At 41.6% G+C, this 24050-nt stretch overlaps 1 protein-coding gene across 1 annotated transcript in view; it reads left to right on the forward strand.

Annotated features, from left to right (window-relative positions):
• Positions 1–24050, forward strand: part of LOC144792078 (cytochrome P450 2J4-like) — a 118324-nt gene that overhangs the window by 22720 nt on the left and 71554 nt on the right. Inside the window, exons 2-3 of the mRNA XM_078666929.1 lie at positions 14148–14310; positions 15769–15918. Coding sequence (XP_078523055.1) covers positions 14148–14310; positions 15769–15918 — 313 coding nt within the window. The remainder of the gene's footprint in view (positions 1–14147; positions 14311–15768; positions 15919–24050) is intronic.

A 24050-nucleotide genomic window follows, 5' to 3' on the forward strand; every position in this document is an offset into this window, starting at 1 on the left:
TCCCTCTCCCCTTCAACCTGACTGATATTGTATTGCCTTTTTAGTCTAATGACAACCATGGAATATAAAGCTGTCTTATTTAAAGGTTGCAATATTATGAGCCGGTATTATCTTTTATTTGTATTTTTTTTAAATTGTATCATATTTATATTTTAATGTGTTTGATGTGCTATGGAGGTAGCAGTGGAATCAAATACTCGAGAAATTGTGCTTTCCACAAAAAAGTGCAGGACTCCCCACACACAAAATGGTTGCCATGCCTCTGGACATGCTGGGTAACTTTAACAGAAGAGTAACCAGTAAGCAATATATTGTAGTTATTCCCAGATACATGCTGGCAAAACCCGTAGTTACTAAAGCATTATCAAAATCAGCAGGGGATAATTACTAGTCTGGCGGTCCATGGACCGCCAGACTCAAGAGGTCGCGGCAGTCTTCCGGCCACCCTATTACAACTCGGGAATTTCGGGCGACCTAGGGCTGCCGCAACATCCCTGGTAGTGGCTCAGTGGTCTTGAGGTTGCAATATGCATAGCGAGACCACCACGGTCCCACCAAGCATATTACAAGTTTCATTCCCACCATAGTTTTCATAGCGGTTCCACCTACATGAAAACTATGGTGGAGAGGAAACAAAGGGGCCCCAGAGGTTTTGAGGACCTCTGAGCCTGGGGATGGAAGCACTTCTGTGGGCATGAACCCCAGTACCTGCACAACATGGACTGCAGCAGTCCATGCCGTGCAGACACTGATTTTGGCATTCCCATTGCTGTGCCTATTTCATAGGCACCACAGTAGGAACACCAAAGAACCGCCTGCCAGACCAGGAGAAAACTTCTAATCTGCCTGGTGGTTCAAACACAGCTTTGGCAATGCGGGAGTGGGCCAGTCCCACACCAGCACCTCCTAACTGGTAATCAGGCCCTAAGTTATGTGACCCTGCATACTTACATTTTCTTTAATACCCGTAAACCAATTCAATTCAATTCTTTATTATGTTTTGGAAACTCCGAGGAGATCCACATAAAAACCATACATGGTGCAAGACCCATTCAATGCAAGAAAGCCATCTACAATGTTTACAAAAATATAGAGTAATCAGATTCACTTACTACAAAAGTCATCAATAAATAGCTAAAAAACATTTAAAAAAGTTAAAATGTTAAAACAGAAGATTTCATTTGGGGGATTATACAATGCAAGTAAAAAAGAGCTAGCATTTAAAATACCCAATTGCAAACATATATATCTTAACCACTTACGCCGAAATGGGCGCAATACAGGGCATATGAAGAGAACATGCAAGCGATCCTGGGTGGACAAGTTGCAAAAGTTACAAATTGCAGGAGTAGCATACCACTTTGCCAATAGATTGTTTAATGGCAACAAATCCTGTCTTAGAAGAAACCAAAATCGACGAATGCCATGTGGTAGATTCCAGGCGACATAAGGTTGCATAGCTTTCCTAACATACGAGTCTGTCAGATGGTTAGCTCCCTTCTTAAGATAAATAGCCTCCTTGTCCATTTTAAAGCTAAGGTCCCAAGATGCCTCTTTCAAAAGTGATTTTAACTGTGCGGCGGAAACAGTAAAAAGTGTGCTCTCTTCCAAGTGGAGAAGGGCGGCCGCCCTTCTGAAATTTTTAACAATTTGCGAGTACTCCTTTAAGCTGCCCAACAATTCAACCTTCATAAGATTTCTTAATTAACCCATTTCTCCTCTAGCCAAACTGGCAACCCACCGTACTACCGCAGCTAGGCCCCGCACCCAACTACTGCGAAGGCCATATTCAAGTCTGCAGGCAGCTTCTGAACAAGCGGTATTAGGCGAAGATATAGATCTGAACAATTTCCCTTCTACAGAATGTAAAAAATCCCATTGCCTTAAATCGACCAATTCCATTCCATACAAAAGGGAAGAAGGGATTTTTGCCCTAAAAACTTCCAGTAGGCAATTGAAATGTCTTCTCCCCGTGGCTGAGTATAATGCACTCAAGCCTTTCCCCTGAGATAAAGCTTTGCGGGTATTGTTATCGGTGTGGGGCTTATCACTCAAATTATTGGAAATGATTTTTCCTAAAAAGACATAAGTCTTTACCACCTCCAATTTATGGCCACCAACTGTCCAAACGAAGTTCTTATAGTTTAACTTTTTTCTCCCTGCAATGCACATAATTTTACTTTTTGTTGCATTTCTCCTCAAGTAATGGGATTCGGCAAAAAGATGTAATGCACGAAGACGATTGGCCAACCCTTTAGGTGTTAGATCCAGTATTATAATATCATCTGCGTATAACAAGCAGGAAATAGGGGTTCCCCCTACAACCGGGGCTATACCATCACTTGAGGAGATAAATGCGGGAAGATTCGCAATATACAGTGAAAAAAGCAGTGGGGCAAGAAGACAACCTTGTTTTAATCCATTAATTGATGGAATGACACGTGATAACCCCCTTTCTCCACCTTGCAGGACACGACACCATGTATCAATATGTAAAATCTGCACCAGATCTAGCAAGTGAGGAGGCATGCCCATGGCAGATAGCTTTCTCCACAGCAGGGGGAGATCCACTTTATCGAATGCTGTGGAGAAGTCTATAAATGCCATGTACACATAGCCCCCACGTACCCGTACGTATTTATCAGAGATGATCTGAAGTGCGGTGAGGTTATCTAGGGTTCCATGCCCTTTGCGGAAGCCAGTCTGTTCTAGGGGTAAAATGTGGTTCGCATCGACCCAATCATTAATTAAGGATAACAAACATTTGGTGAAAACTTTTCCAATTGCGTCAAGGAGGGCTATTTGACGATAGTTCTTCGGTATATCCCTATCGCCCTTTTTGAACAGTGGCACCAGTATGCTCCCTTTCCAAGAGGAGGGGACAATTTTCTTAATGAAGCAAAATCTGAAAACAGGAAACAGTATTTTGCTCCATAATACTGGCTCCTGTTTCAAGACAGATATCAGGAGTTCATCAGGCCCCATGGCTCCTGAAGTACGCATGTCCATAATCGCCTGTTCAATAGTTCTTTCTGAAGGGGACTCTATTGGGAATCAAGCTCACTACTGAGGCCCCTAAGCTCCACCGACTGCCCATTCATAGCGTATAAAGTGGAGATATAATTGACCCATAACGATTCAGGAATAGGAATTGGGAGGGGACCCACTCTTGCACCACAACCCTCCCCAATAAGAGACCAAAACTGTCTAACTTTGCCATGGACCACTGCCTCCCGTAGACTTATCCATAGGAAATTTTCTTTTTCTTTTTTTATCTTTTTCTTAATCCTACATCTCCTTCTTTTTAAACGATCAATTTTGTGGAGTCTTTCAGTAGATCTGCACAGGTATTGCTCCCGCACTAACTTATTTATTTCCTTATTGAGGAGAATGATCGATCTTGGGAGGAAGATCTTTTTTGGCGCCAAATTTGATTTTTTACCAACCAAGATGATCTTCTTCATAAAATCCTCAAAATGGATTAATTCGGCCCTTTCCAATTATTTAATTCCAACATAGTTTTATCAAGGATATGTCCCAGACCCTTTTTGGCTTTAAAGTCCCAAAAACATCTTCAAGACTTTTTATGAAAGTTGACCGCATCACCATTGAGAGACCAAAGATCAGATTTAGGAGGGTGTATTGAAAGGATCAAAGTTATCAACATATGATCACTAAATATATTCTCTGAGACCGCCAGATCTCTCAGTAAAGAGAAGGAGCAGTGGTCTGTGATTGCATAGTCCAAAATGGACTCACTTGTGCTGGATTTATGGGTGTATTTTGCTGGGACATCAGAAGGGAGCCTAGCATTCACTATTAGCCCCTCCATATGAAGCAATTCTTCCAACAGCAGTTTCCCTCTTTTATTAGTTTTGATTTTATCGGGGAAAAGGGCTTGAGGAATCAAAAAGGCTTCCTCTTTGGATTTATTTCTAAAAAGCTCTAAGCTATAATTAGAAACTCTGCAATTGAAATCCCCCACTAACAGCACCTGAGGAGAAAGTATTGTTTCCTTTATCTTTTTAATAAAATTAAAAACCTTCTTTAATACACTATTGTAACGTTCATCAGGGGGGATATAAGCATTTATTATAACCAGTGGGTTTTTATTTTCCCCACTACCAAGGCTATTAAGGGTGACCGCCTGAAAAAGGTTACTCTGATCCACATAATGGGAGAAGTTCCACTTTATTCTATTAGAAAGAAGGCACGCAATTCCTCCTTTTGCATGCCCTCTCTTTGAAGGGGAGGCTGCGACCTCAAGAACAAAGTAGTCCCTCCCCACGCCTATTCTATCTATACACCAGGTCTCTTGGATACAGATCACACCGGGTTCAACGAGAGAAGATACTGTAATTTTTCAGGACTATTGTTGATCCCCGCGGCATTCCAGGAGAGAATTTTTAAGTTAATACTAAAGGTTGGGAAATAGCTTTGGGTTATCTTTTGATTTACTTAACAAAGCCCCGGGAAGCCAATTCCATTGTTGGTTATCCTCTCTTGAGGTGCTGTAAGTATTTTGCGGGGCAGGAATTACATGGGACACTAGCCGTTTAGTTTTTAATACACATATTTTTAATTCCTCGAAAAAGGGAGGGTAACCTGCTTGACCCAAGCCCCGTTGCATAGGTCTATTTTCACAGAATCTATCTCCGCAATTCGCCAAAACAGGTATCACATCAATTCCTCGACTTTGAAAGTTTTCAGCTTGATTCAAAAGGAGGTTCACTATTAGCTTGGAATAGAACGTTACCCTATTATGGGATGTATTATCAGTTCTTGATATAAAAACCAAATCAATATCATTTGATTGAATTAATTTTAGGCTCTTTATATCTTTAAAACATTTGAGTAACAATGATCTATTTAATGCTAAATCGTGGTCAAACAACGGAAGAAAATCAAGAATCAATGTATCTACAGGATCTTATTTTTCTAGGAGGTTCTTGCGAACAGGCTGTACCTTCCACCAGGGAATGAAAAATAGGAGCAGCGGGATTGAGGACACCTGAGACAGAAGGTGCTAGCTTTGTCACTACTATTTTCGGAAGGAGAATCGTAGATCTCCCCCCCTCGTGGGGAGGTCCTCCTATAGATAAAATAGAACAATTAGGGAGAACTTTATTGCTATCTGCAACGGGTATTTGGATATCGGGGATACAAGTATTTGGATCCTGCTTCGAGAACCCCTTGACTGGCTCTTCCGTACTAGACAGATCATTTGGCTGATCTTGAGAATCCTCAAATATTATTTGTCTCACCCTTTTTTTCTTATGTCTGCGAATTGGTTTTCTCTTTTTTCCTCTACATCTTTTGTGCTTCCCTATTATTTCTTTTTCTTCTTTCTCTGTCCCCTTGGATTCTGGCAAGAAGATTGGGAAGACCGCTTTATCAAGTTTGCAATCTGCGGAAACCCCATCTTCTTCTACAATTTCAAGATCAGAATCCCTTATACAATTATAAGCTGAAGATTTAGGGACTGGAAAAAGCTCACTTCTGACTGGGTTCCCCGGAATAGTTAGATCAGGATTAGAAGGCATGCACATAGGATTATTTCCGGTAGGAGGAGCACCAGGGGACACCGGGTCTTGCGAACCCACTCTAGGATCTAGTTCAACTGTCTTCTCTGGAAGTCTAAATAATAAAGCCTTTAATATCTGAGTGACAGATTCCAAAACACAGTCAGAGCTCCCCACAAATTTACTCAAAGCAATCAATGACTCCGAAATAGGCTTTTCATGTCTAACCAAGCCTAGTGGTATAATAGGATCGATACCTGAAATATTGAGCTCGGGGCTTTTTGAAAGGTTAGACTGCATAGATGAATCTTGAGATTTGAGGGAGGGGGTGCTACTATAAAGCTGCAAGCCAGAAGGAGTAGCGCCAATCGGGGTCTTATTGGCTTCAAATAATTTTAGTGAACCATCTGTTAAGTAACGACCACACAACTCCAGGTCAATATCTAACCCTTGAGAGTCACCATTACATATCTCCTTTGGCTGGGTACTTCTTACTAAATCATTGGTCAAACACATTTCAAGTTTTGAGAGGGCATTATTTTGATGCACATTCTCTATTCTAGAAGAAACCAAATTAACACTACCGGAGCTTTCTACAGGGTTTAGATTATGCCCCTCACAATATTGTAAGTCAGGGATCGATTTTTCTACCACAACAGGCCCCTTCTTTACTAACGCAGCATCTACGCCAAGCGAAGGAGCTACCCCTATGTTCTTATTTAAAGTGATTTCTTCAGGGTCAGCCTCCTTCACCAAGTCCTTATCCATAGTCTTTTCCCATAATTGGAATAGCTGGCATTGACCCTTTAATTGGAGATTTTTTGACTCCTTGTTTCGCAGGGGGTTAGATCTTGTCTTAACACAAGACCTTCCCCCCAAGAGTCTCCCAGACCGTAACTTTTTAGCAGTCATCTTTAGACTTGTATCCAAGACGAAGGCAAAGCGCAATACCAATAGGAGGAACAATAATTAGCAGTTTAAAATATACAAAAATAGGGCAATTGGAGAATGTGAGTCTGAGTTCCAGTATTGGACAACAAGTCAATGTCTATGTAAGCATGAATGGATAGTAAAATCTATCAAACTAAACAAGAGGAAAACGAAAATATCAAATGAATAAAATGAAAATATGTGGGCCCAGCCCAGCCTACTTCAGCCACAGAGGGCCCGCCCTTTGCCCGGGCTTAGCCCGGCGCTCCCGCGCGCTGCCGCAACATGGGGGTGACGGGATCTTTATGCGCCGCCTGGCGCGCTGCTGGTTGCGTCTCCTGCCGCTGTGCAGGGCGGGAAACGTAGTCCTGTGCCTCGCTCCACTCGGCGGCCGCTGATTGTTGTTGGCTGCGGCGGCGGGAGGGGGACAGAGACAGGCAGGCACAAGGGTCCACGGGAAACGAGGTAGGCTCTCACTTTTCCGGGTCCAAGAGACTATTAGCATTGCTTTGCAGCGTCCCCCGCTCCACCGGGGTGACGCGATCTTTATGCGCTGCCTGGCGCACTGCCGGTTGCGTCTCCCGCCGCTGTGCAGGGCGGGAAACGTAGTCCTGTGCCTCGCTCCACTCGGCGGCCGATTATTGTTGTTGGCTGCGGCGGCGGGAGGGGGACAGAGACAGGCAGGCACAAGGGTCCACGGGAAACGAGGTAGGCTCTCACTTTTCCGGGTCCAAGAGACTATTAGCAGTGCTTTGCAGTGTAAACCATGTACATCTTTAGGTTACTTTTAGGTTGCACTGTATTAAAATGTTCACTGTTTTGCTACAAATCTTTCAATGTATTCTTGGGAACGGTGAGTCCCAACATGGAATGTGAAAATAGGGCTTGCCTGGGATACCACAAAAATATTTCCAGATTCTAACAAATGTGTGTAAAAAATATGCTATATAATGCACAATGTGGCCATTCTTAACAAAAATATTGTTGAACACCTCTAAAGTGGTTCGGTTCTTTCAAGTCTTTCCCCGAAATTTAATGTGGGTATTTAAGCCTCACCACTTCCAAAGTTTAGTAGCTGCCACTGCTTCCTCGACAGAATAATGTTGCTCAGTTATAATGATATTTTTCCTGCTCCATGTTTTCGTTTGGGTGCAATTTTTAGGTCATCAGTGTACCAAGAATAAACCTTTCCTAAACTAATCAATGCTCACTACAAAATTACCTCAATCAAAGGTAATCAAAGGCATAAAGATGATTTCACATAGGTTTTGTCCAAGATAGCCAATGGTGTGATTGCTTGCTAATACTCTGTTATTTTATTTTGTCCCATCAAACTTCAAATGTCAGACAACATATTACAAGAGCAAGAGGTGTTCTCTATTTGATGTTTCCACTATGGTTCAATGTCCTCTTTGAGAGGAATAAGCAAGCACTCAGAGTAAGTAGCAATGTTGTACTTATTAGAACAAGTACAGCCAGGTTTTTGCCTGAGAGATTCATTGGGGAAGTGTTGGTCATGGCCCCTTCTGCAGGTTTCGTTCCTTTGCTGAATCTGTTTTTGTTGAATTTTAGGGCCAGTGCCCTTTACTCCTGTTAACCAGTGGTAAAATGATTTTGCTCTCCCTTCCAAACATGGTAAAATTGGGATACACCTGTTTAAATTATTTTATTTGCTTATAAATCTCTAGTGAATGGTACTACATGTACCTAGGGCCTAAACATTAAATGTTACTAAATGGACTGCAGCACTTTGTGTGCCAACCACTAAAGTAGCACTGTAAGACATGTCTCAGGATTGCCACTAAAGCCTGTAGCGCAGTTGTAAACTGCCATTTTGACCTGGACAAATACACCTTTTGCCAGGCCTTAACCCCTTCGCCACGGCATGAATGTCGAAGCGGCGCAAATTTCGTCACGGCTTGGGGGCATGGCGCCGCGATGCTACTGACTGCTCCCAGCCATCATGAGTCACAGTAGACGTGTGCTCATGGCGGCCGGGAGCCATCAGAACTCCGCCCACTGATTAATTTGCCCTCACAGGCGGGGAATGAATTGCACGTGGGCGGAGCGCCAATGTTCTGATGGCTCCCGGCCGTCATGAGCACACGCCTACCGTGACTCATGACGGCCGGGAGCCGTCATGAGCACAGAAGTTGTTAATCTTCCTTTGTTAATACTTATAAGTCACCCTTAAGGTAGGTCTTAAAGGCTCATGTGTACTTAAGTTTGTCATGTCCTGAGAGTAAAAACTCCTAAAGTCGTTTTTCACTGTAGCAAGACTAACTCTCCCGTAGACTAACACTGGTTTACCTTATGACACTTAATAAGTGATAATTTCAGTTTAGGAGCAGATAGAGAAATGCTTCTTCCACTCATTTGAATTGTAGTTTAAAATCCCCTTTAATGGTAAGGTCAGGCTGGGTATACCATTTAAGACATGGCAGGTCTTGACAGGAAACATCTCTCTGATGCGAAGTGAAAAAACTCTCACCAATTACATTGTGTTTTTTGTATTGGTTAGCACAAAACTGCTTGGTGGGCTCCAAAATACGTCATCTGACACACTTTGCAGTTTTGTTGAAAGTGTTTCCACTGCACTCAAATTTTTTCATCGGTAAACATTTCTTACTCCTGAATATTTACATAGATAAGCCACACCTAAACATTGATTTAGTCACAACTATTCTAGAAACTTCTTCTTGAATCTGGGCAAATTTGAGATTTTTCGATAAAATTAGGGCTTGAAAAATGGCAAATGATTCCATTTTCAAAAGTTGGGTAAAATTGTAGATTCTGAACAGTAGTGTGTAAAAATGAAATTGACAGTGTGTAGTAAGTAAAGATATTTATTTGGATCATATTCTGTTCTCTTGTATACATAAACTAAAAGCTATGGGTAAGACATTGGGGTTATTAGTTGAGGAGAGTGAGTATGCATCTCAAATAATAACCACAATTCTTCCCAGGGTGAACCCTTAACATCACTGAATTGACATGAGCTCAGCCTCCTAGTAGGTATGGCACAGAGCAGACAGGGTTAACTTTGAGGTTATGTGTGGAGTACTTATGCAGTACTAAAACTATAACAAAGTAAAAAACAATACAAAAATCCAAAACCAATGTAGTAATAGACTCCAGACTCGTTGAGGTATTTCATGTAGATTTATTGTAAGATGTTAAGTAGCCTGGAACAAGCCCCACCAGGAGCAGCCAGCAGGCAGATCAGCCCCATCATAACTGCGCTTATCTTCAACCAGCACCCAACATTCCGTAGTGCATCACAGTGCAGAGACATTAAACATGAAGGGCATTAAGTGGTTAAAGGCATACATGGGAATATGCAATAGGTAGAATACCACAACCAATTTACAAAAACAGAGTGAACTTTAATTTAAAAAAAATACACCAAAATGATGAATATCAAATAAGTGAAAACAGAGTAATTCATTTTTATAGGTTAAATGTGAAAATAGTGATAAAAAGTATTAAGTGCTAACTGAGGTCATCTGGTTGCACTTGACCGATACCTAGGCACAAGTCAAGACCGATTGCAATGGAGCGTGGTATGGATAAAGAAACAAGGTTTGACCCGTTCAGGCCAACCTTCAGTATGTTGACAGCGGAGACTATTATGGTTTCACTGCTGACTTCCACCTCCGACAACTCAACCGAGTAAACAACATTGTAACATTTGTCATTTGTTTGCCTGCCGGAATTAGAGTGGGAAACTAAATGACAAGTTTTCACTATTCACCAGGTAAACGGTAACACACCTCTGTTGGATCGGATTGATAGGTTTGTTTTGGTCCTCCGGAGGTCTTTGAAGCCAATACGTTTATAAGATCCAAGTTTCAGGAAAGGTTAGGAGCAAACTTTGACAGTAGCCAAGGATCCAAAACGCTGAAGACAGCACATGGGGGTCAAGACTTACTCCAGTAGAGGCCAACAGCAGGGTCCAAGACTGATCCACTTGGAACTGGTCAGTGGTAAACAAAACTGTGTTTTTAGCTTGTTGTGTCCCTGTAGCTTGAATAGGAGGGTAGCCATATGAACCCTGAAGTCCACTTCTTTGACCTGGTACAGGAGGACGAACAGGTCCAGTCTCAAATCTCTTCTCAGGTCACAGACAGCAGGTTCAGTTCTCTTCTGTTCTTCCACAGGTCCAGAAAGGAGGGTACTGTGTGTGCCACATTTATGCCTGGTGCCAGCCTGTTAGTGGGGGCACCTCCTGGCCACTCCCTAACCAATAGGGATAAATATTCCAGAAGTAACCCCACCCACCTTTGCAACGTTTCCTGTCTGCTCTACCGCTAACAAGCAAACAGTTCTCCTGTCTAACTAAAACCTGAATTCCTGGGCACAGTCCAAATGGTCAGTCAGCCAGTGAAAAAGACCACTTCCCCACTCCAAAGGCCTTTGTCTTACATCCGGGAGCAAGTTCACACCTCATCAAAGGAGCTTTTCATCTTCTAGGTGACAGTTGCAGCTAATGCTAATGGGCATCTAGAGGCTTTAGGCAGTTAAAGGGTAACTTTTCTAAAAGTTTACTTTCCAAAATAGATTTGATACAAATCCAAATTCACAATAAATTGGACTTGTAATAAATATTTCAAAAAGTCCAAACATTAATTTTGTAGTTTTTACCTAGCTGCAGATGACACTACTAAGTTTAATATTGTATCTTAATGCTTTGTTACAGAACAGTCAATTTGGCTGGATTGAATGTTGATTTCAGGGCATTTTCAGTGCAAGGACAGTGCCACCATCGCACCCCACCTCTGCAAAACCATCAACATCTCCTTCGAGACTGCGACCTTCCCAGAGAGCTGGAAGCACGCTGAGATCAGTGCCCTGCGCAAGAAACTCAAAGCAGACCCCAAGGACCTCAAGAACTTCCGGCCCATCTCCCTGCTCCCGTCCCGGCGATGGTCATAGAGAAAACTGTCAACAAACAGCTCACCCGCAACCTCGAGGACAGCAACATCCTGGACCCATCCCAGTCCAGGTTCCGCAGCAACTACAGCACCGAAACGGCCCTCATCTGCGCTGCTGATGACATCAGGGCCCTGCTGGACAATGACGAGACCGCGGCCCTCATCATTCTGGACCTATCAACCGCTTTTGACACAGTTTGCCACTGCACCCTACGCACTCGCCTCCACAACGCAGGAATCTGAGGCAAAGCACTGGACTGGACAACCTCCTTCTTCGCTGGCAGAACACAGAGCGTCCGCCTCCCTCCCTTCTGATCCGAAGCCACTAAGATCACCTGCGGCGTACCCCAATGATCCTCCCTCAGTCTGACGTTGTTCAACATCAACATGGCCCCACTTGCCCACATCGCCAGACTGCACAACCTCAACATCATCTCCTACGCGGATGACACGCAACTGATACTCTCACTCACCAAGGACCCTCTCACCGCCAAAACCAACCTCCATGAAGGAATGAAAGCCATCGCTGAATGGATAAAAAACTGCTGTCTGAAGCTGAACTCGGAGAAGACGGAGGTCCTCATCCTTGGCTCCACCCCTTCTGCCTAGGATGACTCCTGGTGGCCGACAGCCCTGGGAGCAGCACCAACATGCACAGACCACGCACGCAACCTGGGATTCATCCTTGATTCAACACTCTCCATGACCAAGCAAGTCAATGCCATCTCATTCTCCTGTTTCAACACCCTCTGCATGCTCTGAAAGATCTACAGGTGGATCCCCACCGACACTAGAAGAACGGTCAGCCAGGCTCTCATCAGCAGCAGACTGGACTACGGAAACACCCCCTATGCAGGAGCCCCGGCCAAACTGCTGAAACGACTGCAACGCATACAGAACGCCTCTGCACGCCTGATCCTCGACATCTCTCACCACAGCCACATCACACCCCACCTGAGAGACCTGCACTGGCTTCCCATCAACAAGAGGATCACCTTCAAGCTCCTCATCCACGCACCCAAAGCACTACACAACACCGGACCAGCATACCTCAACAAACGGCTTACCTTCTACACCCCGAACCGCCAACTCCGCTCCGCTGACCTCGCCCATGCCACCGTCTCCCGCATCAGGAGAGTGACCACCGGCTGCAGATCATTCTCCTACCTCGCCGCAAAGTCCTGGAACACCCTCCCCATCCTTCCACGGCAGATGAAGACCTTCTAACCTTCAGGAAGCTACTCAAGACCTGGCTGTTCAAGCAGTAGCAGCACTCCGCCCCACGCCTTGAGACCCTCACGGGTGAGTAGCCCGCTTTAAAAATGTCTTGATTGATTGATTGATTGATTGAAGGACTTATTTCCCATTAGTCTTCTACATGTCCGATTTTTATAAGCCATGCACCCTGATTTATGGGAAGTAAGGCCTACACAGCGGTGACTTTATAATTTTTATTAATTTTATTTATTGAAATTTTTATATAGCATGAACAAGAACCATCAGGGCAACAGGGCTCTTGACAAGAATAGCATTAGAAGGTAAGTTACAAAATGGTAGGCAATGTACCAAAGTACAATATAAGTTACATAAGCAAGTGGTGAGAAAACAAAACAAATATCGGCACATTCTAATATGGAAAGAATCCTTCTGGTAATGGAACTGTGTGTAGATTTTCAGGAAAGCACAGGAGAAGTGACTTGTATTAGAGTTGTATGTGCAAGGGTGTGGCAAAAGCAGCAATTTGCAGGTAAAACCTGCACAGCCAGGCTATACATGGCATCCCTGTAGTCATGTTGGGGTTTGCATTGTAACTGCAGTGGGTGTCACAATGGCTGCTGCAGCAAACTTACAGCCCCCTTGGGCACCACATGCTATGGGTTTATCGGTAAGTTAGATATTTCAATTAGGGGTTTGCCAATTCATTATGTTGAAAGGAATAGCTGAGACACTTTACCTATGGGGAGCAGTTGTAAAGTGCACAGAATTCCACAGCCAGCAAAAACAGTCAAGGCAATAATCTGTAAGTACACCAAGGAAAGATGGTAATTGTCAACACTGTGCACCAGTGGAATAAACGGAGATGCACTCACTTTCTTATTATTTTTTCTGAATTTTTTAAACAACACAACTATAAATCATAAATTGGTTGGCGTGCTGCAGAGGTAGCACGGTTGTCTTCCCCATGCCTCTATTGAAACCTCCCTATCTTGAGACCTTGGGTCCCAACCTCTACGCACTGTAGCCTGTGGATATACCTTTTAAAATTTCACACAATGTATTTAAATAATCACTTTTGATTCATAACATTCTGTACATTTATTTCGACACCAAAATGTACTCTTATGAAATTAAACTCATTTTTCACACAAAGAAATATAGGTTACATTTTGATTCTCATACATTTAAACTACAAGAAATTAATTTCCAAAAGTTCTTCTGTTACTCCATTTCAGGTGCTCAATGCATTTCGGGTCATGCTTGACCCTTCATCAGGAGCTTTTGATTTCTACACTGTGCACCACACAACCTGCTCAATTAATGGTTTCTAATGCAATGACTGATTGATACTCCCTAACGTTCTCCTTTGTGGGGAGTGTTACTACCCTAAGTAAGGTGACAGAGGTTGTAAGTAGCTTTCCAGCCTTGTGTGAAATAGATATTAGTGGCTTCCTCTAAAAGGGACAGCTTTCTGGTTGTCAGTGTTAGTAGTTTACCCGCCTCTAGTTTGTTGATTTATTGCATGTCTTCTTCCTATCCCCAGCTTGCAAAGACCTATGGGAACATTTTCACTGTGTGGCTGGGGCATACACCAGTGGTGGTGCTGAATGGATGCCAGACTGTAAGAGAGGGGCTAATCTCTCACTCTGAGGAGCTTTCTGGACGCCCTACAACCCCATTGTTTGAGGAAATTTCAAAGGGCAAAGGTAGGTAGCTCTTGTTTCACAATGGCACATATATTTAGCAAATAATAACTTGTTTGTGTAGCTATTATTACTATAGTTTTACTATTTATAAGTGCTGTAAATAGCAGGTTTTACTATTATGCATTATGCAATGTAGTTCTATTCAGTTTACCAACCGTGGAAGAATGGGAGGATGAGTCCCTTGCCCAGGATTGAATATGTGATCTGTAAGTGTCAGCATATTTCAGTGCCAAGATTTTTACTCACTGAGTCAATCTTCTAGCTCTGAGTCCATCAGAAGGCAAAGAGGTGAGTGAGAAGGAAGGGCCATTTACTGGGGAATGAATAGGTGGATTGCCTGAACATTTATCATCTATCTGCCACCATACCATTCTGATTTCTGGAATGGTGACTCGGTGCCTAGTACAAACGTAAAGTGGTAATTCACTTTTTTTCATATCTTAGGTGTGTGCTTTGTAAATCTTTACAATTGTAAGACTGACTCACCGAGCCAACTCACACAGAACATTCCATGAGAGGGTTTGACTTACAACTGGCTTATTTTTACTGATGGAAAATATTGTTGCAAATTGTCTACGTAGTGAGAGAGTGGCTGGAACAGCTGTAAGGACAGGCTGCAGAGCACTGTAATCATAGTGAAGAACTCAGGCAACCTATATATATGGTGCACTAGTCACACTATGCGATGCTGCTGCCACACGTCTGCACTCTAGCAGTCTGCCTCTTAGGATACCTTGTGTGTGGTCTTCCATCCATCGCAGGAAACAGACCTTGTCTATATATGTCTAGGCTTCTGACATTTGAGCTATTGACTGATAGGATTGGAAGTGGTGGTATACAAAGAGCTTCTGAAAACTGAGCTAGAAGTAGAAAGCAAATAAAGCTAAGAAGTGGTCAGAGTCATACAGGTAAAACAATAGGAATCTAAGTGCTAGAATTGTGCATATGATACAAGACTGAGTGGTTCCTATGATACAGATAAAAGGGCTCTTGGATGTGAAAGGAAGGGAAATGGATGTGGACCCCCCAAGGCAGCTGCAAGAGTGGTGTGAGGGGAAGCAAGAGGTGATGATGTTAGAGGGGATGTGATGTAGCATCCAGAGTATTTAACTGTGGAATATGAGAGCCAGATTCAGGTCCTGGTGTCTGCTCACAATCCTGTAATTCTAGGCAAATCACTTAATCTCCCATGCCTAAAAAAAACGGACCTTTTGTAATGGTAACCTGGTGCTCATATAAAGCACTTTGGGCCAAGTTCACACTGTGTAAAACTTCAAATCAAAATACTTATAACTCAAAATTATAGTTGATGAAGAATCACTCTCTCTCGTACCCTTTTGAGTAGAGCACCTTCACAAATATACCATTGTGAAAGAGGTAAAAGCATTCTTCAGCCACACCTAAGAATAAAGTGAGGTACTTGACAACAAAGACAGTTTTTTATATTTAAATCCTTAGGCGTTGTATTTTCTACTGGACACACCTGGAAGCAGCAGAGACGCTTTGGACTGATGACGCTGAGGAATCTTGGACTTGGGAAGAAAAGTCTAGAAGCGCAGATCCAGGAGGAGGCACAGAGCTTGGTGGAGTATTTTGCAACCAAGAAAGGTAAATGACATGATGGTGCCACTTTTATGATAGTAAGACATTTGGCAGGAAAGTTAAACTGATAAGCGAAGAACACAACCTCAGTAGGTTGTGTTCTTCGCTTATCAGTTTAACTCCCCCCCCCTTTTTTTTGTTGTAGGAAGAATAAGAGTGCGTACTTACCTACCGTTCAACGTATATGCGATTCAGTTCTGGTAGGGTGGTCTTGTACCACTGATGTACTCGTTCCTACTATGTATTTGTATATAAAAAGTTTTTTTCATGCAATAGCACATTTCATCCAATAGGTCCTGAAGAAAGCCGGGTAATTTACCATAGCGGCTGAAACATGTCGACCAAACACATTGCCATGAGATAGTAAATTTGTTCCACACTATCAGGTTGTTTTGTCTATGACATTTGGACGATCCTTAATATACATATTTTTCGCCCTTATAGTCATTTTTAACTTAACTTTCACTTAGCACTGCACTCCATTAGCATCCACATATTTTGCAAAGCTCCTTGGCCGAGTAGATCAGGAGTAAGAGGTCCAGTATCCAAGTGTGCTAGCCTGTGGGCAACATTGGCTGCATAGACTCTACTCCTTTGTTTTCCAGATGATGAGGCTCCGCCAAATTGGTGGGTTGATGGAATTCATACTCATGCCAAGTGCTAGGCAAGTTGTCTGAATTTGTTGAGCACTCCTTCTGAGCTTTTAGAATTTCAGTTTGATTTAATAGACTGACTACCTCCTTTGTGTTATATATGTATTTGAATTTGGGGTATGGAGTTTAGTTGGTCGTTAAACACTATCCCTTAGACCCTTGTTCACACCCTTATATTTTCCCTAGTCAGTAAGATCACCTTGCTTCAGAGGTTGCCAAATCCTGTCTAGGAAGTGTGGAATTTGCCACTTACATAAACGGATAGCCATTTCAAAACAAATCCTTATTAGGCTAGGGAAGTATCAGTCAGGCATCGAATATAGACTATGCAAAGAGTTTCAACACTACAGCAGTCAGTCCACCTGCTCAAATTAGACTCTGTGCATGGTGCATGTCCTGCAGCAGGGACACTGTCACCTTGCCAACTGATCTGCCAAGGTCCATTGCTAACTCCACATTCAGTGGCATATGCACCACCATGTTTGGTGGAGTGAGGCTAATGGAGGAGAGCCACTGAAGAGATAGCAACAATGAGTAGTGTGACCTTCAAATGTTTGGAAATACCCCAGCATATTAGACAAGCAACATAAGACAACACCCTTAATATAACTCAACATTAAGAATAAATTTCCAGTGTCTACATATGGTGGCATTACATCTACCTATGTACAGCAGCAATGATTGCAGACTGCCCAATTATTCCCATATCAATGTATTTGTTCCTACAACAAAGACAGCCTCTCTGTTGGAGAAACCTACATTAACAACTGTCCAGTCTCCTCAGAACATAAAGATTGATTAACCATGAACAAAGGAAATGTCCAACTTAGCAGCAGGTCCATGTCTTTATCTTGTGTATCGACTTCATGTTGAAACTGCAAAACACTTGAACTCATATTTTTATCATGAGGAATGTCCAGAATAAGCATCATTTTTGCATACAATACCTAGACTAATATTGACTAATATCAATAGCACCAGGACACCTACAGGTAACAGTAGCGCTTAACAAATGTTAACAAATGTTATAAATAAAATAGTTAATTTGTAATTATTTTCATTTCCAACCATCAAAAACCTCTTTCTAATTATTTGAAGCTAAAATAAAGTAAACCATTAAAAGGTAGAGCATCTAAGTGAGGAGTAATCTGAGCCTCTAAGTGTTTAATACATTCCAGATTTTCTGATGCTTAAAACCTAAGCAAATTTGGTGATCCTGGATTCTCCCACCTGAGGTGAGTGACCATTTACGGGTTCCCCCTCTCTGTTCTCTTCGTAGCACGGCACATAGAGGTCACAACACTAACAATAGGTATGTATGGTTTCCCTAGGCTGTCCCTTTGGCTCTTTGGTCCGAAGGAAGACCTGCTAAAATGTTTTACCATTAACACTCAATTGGAGGGCCGAAACGTCAACATGAATAACCTATGTCCTGTGTCTGCTATACTACAAGTGTAGAAAATAAACAATAAAAGAAAACGTTGAACTTCATAAGTGTGGACATTTGACTGCATGTGTTCTCCTGTCTGTTTATGTGAACACTGTGGATTTCTGATTTTTATGTGATATATGTCCGTTTACTTCACTGTATTGGATGTATTCTGTTTGTTGTGGATAGCCTAACAATACATGTCATTAATAAATTGCTCTCTTTGGGTTGTGTTTTTAGGGCAATAAGAAGTACCCAGTGCAGAGGCTTGTAAGAAATGATATAAACTCCCGTAATCTGCCTGTTAAGGATCATTCCTTGGCCCTTAATATTCATGCTCAGTAAATAGCATTTTTTCACAATTCATGTCAGAATTGTGACACCCGACAGAACCACTTCAATTTACCCAATCAGCAGACTGCAGAATGTCTTCCAACTTTCCTCTCATCTAAAAAGCGTTTGAAGCTATAGCCCTTAACAACACCACATCAGCACCTGCTTATCTCATAACATCAAATCCAAATTGCATCTTTGGAAACCAAGCTGGTCTATAAGTTTGAACATATTGAATTATCAACTGATCTGCACCATGAAGTTTAGCATCCCTTGCTTTTACATACCATTGCTTCACACACCTCATAACCAAAACAGCTTAGCTTGTTCAAGAAACACTAAGGCTTGATTTATGGGGATTAGGCGTAGGGCAGCACAGTAAGTCACCTTGCTGTGCTGCCCTACATCAAAGTGAAAGGGCAGGAAAGCACCATATTTATCCAATACGGCACATTCCTGTCCTTTCTACCTGGGCTGCATCCGTTTCGGCAGCCTATTGCCAATGGAGGTACCCTTGCATCATGTTTAAGGGTGCCTGTGGTGTCAGCAGCATTGTTTAAGTGCAGAAAAGGGACCCCTTCCTTCACAGAAACAATGCATTGAGGAGTGTTCCTCTTTCTCTGTGTGCTGCAGAGTGCAGTACTCATAGAAAGAGGAATAAATTAGGGGAAATAAAGTTAGGGGAAATAAAGTTATTTCTCCGCGTTATGCCTCACCTAGGAATGCGTCAGGTTTTGGCGCATCCTCAGGTTTAAATGATATTGTAAATCTGGGGAAGTGTGAAAACCCATGGGTGTTGTGTGGGAACTAACATTTCAAAATTTTGAATATTTGGACTTCATCTACTTCTTAAACCAAATCATGAGTTCACATACCATGCCTTGCTTTAATTACTGATGTATTTGAGTTCACCATAGAATAACTGAAAGCTTTCTTGGAAACCTCAGTCAAAAAATTAATGACCTCTATTTGAAAGACACCCATGGGATTGAAACTCAATTCTAAACTCCAAAAACACATTTGTTCCACACAAACCTGTACTTTTCACTGTAGCACATGCATCCTTGACCAAATATGAAGCTTCTTTAGAAAGTTCTGAGAGTCTACCAACGGAAATTATGTTAAATTAAAATAAATTATTGTAACTTAAAAAAATATATATGCATTTAATGTATTGTTCAAAAATTATACATAAATAAAACATAATTATTATTGTATTTTAAAATATAGTAATAGCCCTTTAAATGATAAAACATTGGTATAACTTAATTTTTTTATTGTAAAAATGAATTTACATTATGTTTATATATTACGTTAACGAGGTAGTACTATACAATACATTAATAAACGTTTTATATTTTAAGTGGCATTTTTTTATTAGATTGAAATCATCAAAATAATTTTAGTTTGATTTACTTTATTAATACAATTAAAAATGAAGGTAATCATTTTGTAGCTATTCTACATTTGTTGCTATGTTTAAAACAAATATTTTATATCATTGTACATAAAAATGTAACATTAAAATATGTATACTGGTTTTTTTGCTTTTTTTCTCATTTGAATAGTTTTACACTTTTTCCCTTTAACATTACCATGGGGAAATCTCCACCCCAGTAGTGTAGATGTCCAATTGCATGTGAAAAGTTAGACTTACTAACATTATACTCAATTTACGCGCCACCCCTGGATTCATGGGGTGGAGACATGTAGGTCTACACTTTTGAGGAACTTTACACTTGTAAATAGAGAAGAGACAAAATTTGCAAATTCACTCAAAAGTGTAAGAATACACTTAAACGTGAGAATGTAATCTCGTAACCTTACATTTATGAATAGCCTCTACTCTATCTTCCACAAAACCGGCCAGTTGTACACTAAACTCTATATTTCAAAAGAACTTGCCGACTAGGCTCTCTTGAAGCTGCGTACCTGTGCAGCGCACTCACTGTAATTTCTCGCTGCGCAGAGAGCCAGCAGAAGCATGCAGGGCAAAAATGTCTCCTGTCACAAACATTACACAGAAGGCTGTTCATAAACTCATTGCGAACTAATACAGAGGAAATATGAGGGATCAGCCTTTTTTGCATAAAGGATTAGACGTGATTGTGTTCTTGTTTTTCTGTCTGCCTTCCAGTCTCTGTGCGTGTTGTGTGGATGTTGCTTGTTGTGATTTGAGCCATAAAATGCTACAAATGTTTCTCTCTTGCAGCCCCACCTATTCCTCAAGTCTGTTCTTCTGCATGTTTATGTTGCTCCATCAAGGCCTTGATGACCCCAGGGCATTCTGTATAAACGGAGGCCTAACCAAAGCTAGTTAGGGATGGACAGAACGTAGCTCGTTAAGTAATTCATGTTTACAGAATTGCACTGCACAATACACAGAAGGTTTTTCTATGCTCAGTGTTAAATTCAATGGCATGATTTATTCGGACATTAAATCTAGGATTTGTGGCTCCTCTCATTGGGTGTACTGTGTTCAGGCACTAGAAACACATTTCAGTCTGCTTTACATTTCTCCCTTTGCCCATTTTTTTCTAAAACACTAGCTTCCATCTAACATACCACTAAAAAACAAAGCAATGGTTACAGGGAAATTATAGTTAGGGCGTAGAATTTAAAAAAAAGATTGAAATTCCCCGGTTATGTTTACCTGAGCTAACTATAACTTATGGCCCTGCAATGCACTGCTTATGACCTCGCATATTACATCACTCATGACATGGTCAGTGATATCACTAATGATATCACTGATGACATCACTGATAACATCAGCAAGTGAATGTAAGTGTTTTTAAGAGTTTAAGGGGCATATTATCAAGAACAGCGATAAAATTATCGCCGCTATTATCGGCAGAAAACTGCAGATAAAGCGGCGATAATGGGGTTGATAATATGCTCTATGGAATTCCAATCGAAGCCCATGTTAGATGTCTTCCCATCTAACATGGGCTTCGATTGGAATTCCATAGAGCATATTATCAAGCACATTATCGCCGCTTTATCAGCAGTTTTTTGCCGATAATAGCGACAATAATTTTATCGCCGGTCTTGATAATATGCCCCTATGGGTGTTAAACATATATATCAACCTACTAAGAAAAGTTAAATTAGTATGCTAGTTGGACTACAAATGAGTGATACTATCACTACTGCCTTATCAGTGTGTGACTGAGTGTGTTAGGTGCAGTATGTGTGTGCAAGTGGAATCATGAGAGATTGTACGGGTAAGTGAGTAGATTTCTGACTAGGTCATAGGTGTGTGAGTAGTTGTGTCAGTGGTTGGGTGTGTGAGTGGATATCTGTGTGTCTGTATGGGTTTATAAGTGAGTGTGTGAGTGGTTTTGTGGGTATGTGAGTGTCTGAATGGGTGTGTGACTGCATATGTGAGTGGTTTTATGGGTATATAAGTAAGTGTCTGAGTAGCTGTGTGGGTGAGTGAGTGGGTGTGTGAGTTACTATGTTGGTGAGTGGGTGGGCGTGTCACTGGCTGTATGGCTGAGTGAGTGACTGTGTTAATGACTGTATGATTGAGTGAGTGGGTGTCTAAATGGTTGTATGAGTGAGTGGCTTGTTGAGTGGGAGTTTGGTTAAGTGAGTTGGTGGGTGAGTGGTTGTATTGGAGAGTGAGTACTGTATTGGTGAATGAGAATATGTGGCAGTGCTTGTATAGATGTGTGAATGGGTACGTATGTGGATGTGTGGGTGTATGAGTGATTGACTGAGTCTTTGTATAGGTAAATTAGTGGCTGTGTTGAGAGGTTGTATGGGTGTGTGAGTGGGTGTGTGTGTTGCTGTATCGGTTAATAAGTCTGTGTATAAGTAAGCTGTATGGGTGAGTGTATGGCTGTGTTAGTGGCCAGGTGGGTGTGTGACTACTTGTATGAGTGGCTGTATGGGTGAGTGAATGGTTGTGTGTGTGTCTGTATGAGTGAGTGAGTGGGTATGTGATTGGCTCTAAGGAGGAGTGAGTGGTGTGTGACTACTTGTATATGTCTGTGAATGGGTATGTGAGTGGTTGTGTGGGTGCGTGAGTAGGAGTAAGAGAGGTTGTATGGGGTTGCGAGAGAGTGTGTGAGTTGTTCTGTAATATCACTGACCTTGTCGTGAGTGTTGTAATATATGAGGTCATAAGCAGTATATTGCGGGGCATACGTTATAGTTAGCTCAGGTAACTATAACTGCTGAATTTCAATGGTTTTGTATGAGTGAAACCTGAGCCTAACTATATAGTCCCTTTCACCTTTTTTTCAGTGAATTTCTGTTTTTTAAATTCTATTTCCTAACTATAATGTGCCTGTAACCTTAAATTTTTGTGAATTTTTAATGTTTTTAATTCTATTTCCTAACTAAAATGTTCCTGTAACCTTTGTTTTTTTTACTGAAATTCTATGTTTTTTCAATATATTTCCCAACTATACCATCCTTTTAACCTTTGGGTTTTTCTGTAAATTTCAATGATCTTTTTAAATTTTAATTCCTAACTGTAACCTGCAACCTTTGAGAGTGGGTCTGTGAGTGGCTGTATGGGTCTATTTGTGTGTGTGTGTGACTGTATACGTCTATCTTTGGATGTGTGAGTGACTCTATGAGTGTGTACATGGCTGTGTAAGTGGGTGTATGTGTTCCTGTGTAGATCTGTGAATGGGTGTGTGAGTGTCTGAGTGAGTCTGTGATTAGATGCAGGAGTCTGTGAGTGGATCTCTGAGTGGTTAGATGCATCTCTCAGTGGGTCTATGAGTGGAAGTGTTGAGTGTCTGTGTGACTCTATGAATGAATGCATCACTGTAAGAGTGAATATTTAAATGTATTCTTTTATATTTATTTTGGCGAGGTTCGCGACTCCACTGCGACCTTAATTGGGGGCACGCACTTAGCATTGCGATGGGGGTCACAACTTCATCCAGGTGGGAAAAAAAGTGATTTTGGCATTCTATTCCAAATCTCATAACGGATCCATGGCACACCCCTGCAATACCTCCATGGAATCAGGCTACTCCTACCCTGAGCCTTTCTATGTTGTTTAACATTTATATAGATCCCCCAGGACCGGCTCCTGCTTTATAAAATGGCAGTCAAAATTTTTTTTTTAATTAATTCATTTTGGCAAGGTGAGCTCCTCCTTTATGACGTCACATGGGGGACAGCGCTGTAAGCCACGATGGGATCACAACTCAATCAATGTGGAAAAAATAACTGATTTTGACCTTCTAAAAGTCCATGACACACCCCTACAATCCACTATGTTTAGATCAATCCCCTGGGACCTGTCCTACTTCATAAAATGGCGGGCAAAACATTTTAGACAGCTTGCGGTCAGCCATCGACATCACTTCTCCTGGTGCGTGGGTCCACGTTACACCGCATTGGGCCGTGGACCCTCCATGTCCCTATATATACAATTGAAAATGTATTTCAATAAATCCACAACTACTGAATGGATTTTCACTAAATCAGTGATGTCATTTGAGATGTCATCAGTGATGTCACTGACCATGTCATGAATGATCTAATATGTGACATCATCAGCAGTGGATTGCGGGTGCGCGAAATATAGTTAGTACAACTAACTATATAGGAGCAATTTCAATGGTTTTGTACGAGTAAAATGTCCAGCTAACTATAACACCACTAAAACTTCTAGTTTTTTGAGTGAATTTCAAAGGTTTTTTAAAAGCTAATTCCTAACTATATAACTCCTGAAACCTATGTTTTTTAGTGAA

This window comes from Lissotriton helveticus, chromosome 11 (assembly GCF_964261635.1).
Source record: "Lissotriton helveticus chromosome 11, aLisHel1.1, whole genome shotgun sequence".
Classification (NCBI taxonomy): domain Eukaryota; kingdom Metazoa; phylum Chordata; class Amphibia; order Caudata; family Salamandridae; genus Lissotriton; species Lissotriton helveticus.